Source organism: Aristolochia californica, unplaced genomic scaffold, assembly GCF_029961685.1.
Source record: "Aristolochia californica isolate CCGP_79_NKW_82.1479 unplaced genomic scaffold, dmAriCali1.0.hap1 SCAF_7, whole genome shotgun sequence".
Classification (NCBI taxonomy): Eukaryota; Viridiplantae; Streptophyta; class Magnoliopsida; order Piperales; family Aristolochiaceae; genus Aristolochia; species Aristolochia californica.
Genome location: NW_027182268.1, coordinates 1,068,074 through 1,069,567, shown reverse-complemented (window position 1 = coordinate 1,069,567; position 1,494 = coordinate 1,068,074). Strand labels below are relative to the sequence as shown.

Here is a 1,494-nt window from a genome sequence, read left to right as displayed (position 1 = left end):
TCAATTGATACTAGTTAATGTGAAGCATGCTGCTGCACTCTTGAGTTCATTCTCTGCAACGTGCTTAGCCGATTGGGTGGTATCCTTCAACGATGAGTCCGAGCTGAGAATCAATTAAAACAATTATCAGCAATACAGAAAGAAGAAAAAAAAAAATATAAATATATTGGATGATGAGCTGCTTCATATTTATCATGCTCAATCTCTCAATTTGTATTTAGTAATGGCCGATTATCATAGAGTGAATAGATAGGTAAAACTCAAAGAGAGTCCAGTACTATAAATGCTTCCTTCGTTTATGAGGTAGTAGATAATCCGTTGAGCTTCCTGAGAGGAAATTCAGGAAACCCAGTAACTAATTTTGTAATCTTTTCATTGTGTATTCGCATGGTAATATGATCAATGAGATAAATGAACAAGGGAAGTTTAGTTGTTGGTCAGGAATGGAAATCACTAGGAAGTGCAGAAATATTGCGATGTTTGGATTGTAAGGATGGCGTGGATGAAGTATGTAGAAAATTCACCTGGAATCGTATGCTTCTTTGGAGTCGATGTAAGACTGTCGATCATCAATGGTGTCAAAGAAAGGTGAAATCTCGTCGTATTCTTGGGGAACTCCTGATGCCTGCGAATGACACTCTAAAGATTGAGAACCCAAGAAGTGTTGCGAATGAATCCCGACTGCGTTGTTGTAAATGTGGCCGTGGGGTTGCTGCACCCACAAACCTCCCATGCTGTTATTATTTCCATTGCTGGTACTGCTCTCTGGAAATTCATGGTGTAAGATTCCAGTGGAAATTGTGGGAGCGAAAGACTGGTGGTGGTGGTGGAAGATGGAAAGACCAGTATTATTGTTCATAGGCAGAGCTGGTATGGCCGTGCCCAGCTGCAACTGGGAGGAAGCGCGAGCCATTTTGATTTGTTGATGGTGCTGCCTGAGCATGGCTAGCTGGGTATTGAGGATTTCGAGCTCCTGCTCAGCCTGTTGAACTTGATTATGGAGGTTGTGGATGATACCGTAACAACCATGCACAGGGAACTTGTCACGGATGTTGGCCTGGAAGACGATGGATCTCATGGCTTCCACCTTCTGGTCTGGGTCCAAATTCTTCAATATCTTCAAAATGTTACTGACACCGAAGAGTTTGTGGGAATTCTGGAACTGTTTCGGCTGGTCCGGCGGGAAGTAAGGCGCCAGTAGACAGTCACCGGAGCACTTTCGCCGCTGGTATTTGCACGCCGCACACGCCTGACTCGTGCCACCTTTAACAGTCATTTTACGGCCAATGATGAAAGGGGTCTCAGTTACCTACCGGTGTTCGTCTGGTCAGACGACGACAATAATATTTATCTAGCGACAACCACCAACACCAGGAGTTCGATCTTATGCGGACGAGAGATGACGGACTTAAAAGTAACTGTTCAGTAAATCAGATTTAATCAATCAATGAGTTAATCCATTGATGAGATCCAATTTCACAGTAGGTAAAATGC

The 1,494-nt window shown here is 43.4% G+C and overlaps 1 protein-coding gene across 1 annotated transcript; it reads right to left on the bottom strand.

The window, feature by feature from the left end:
- LOC137935926 (LOB domain-containing protein 12-like) lies at window positions 1-1,276 on the bottom strand. Its single transcript, XM_068780342.1, has 2 exons — window positions 525-1,276; window positions 1-103 (listed from the first exon to the last, which is right to left on the bottom strand). Exons 1-2 carry the CDS (start codon window positions 1,274-1,276, stop codon window positions 1-3), a joined length of 855 nt encoding a protein of 284 aa, XP_068636443.1.
- Window positions 1,277-1,494: the final 218 nt, after the last annotated feature.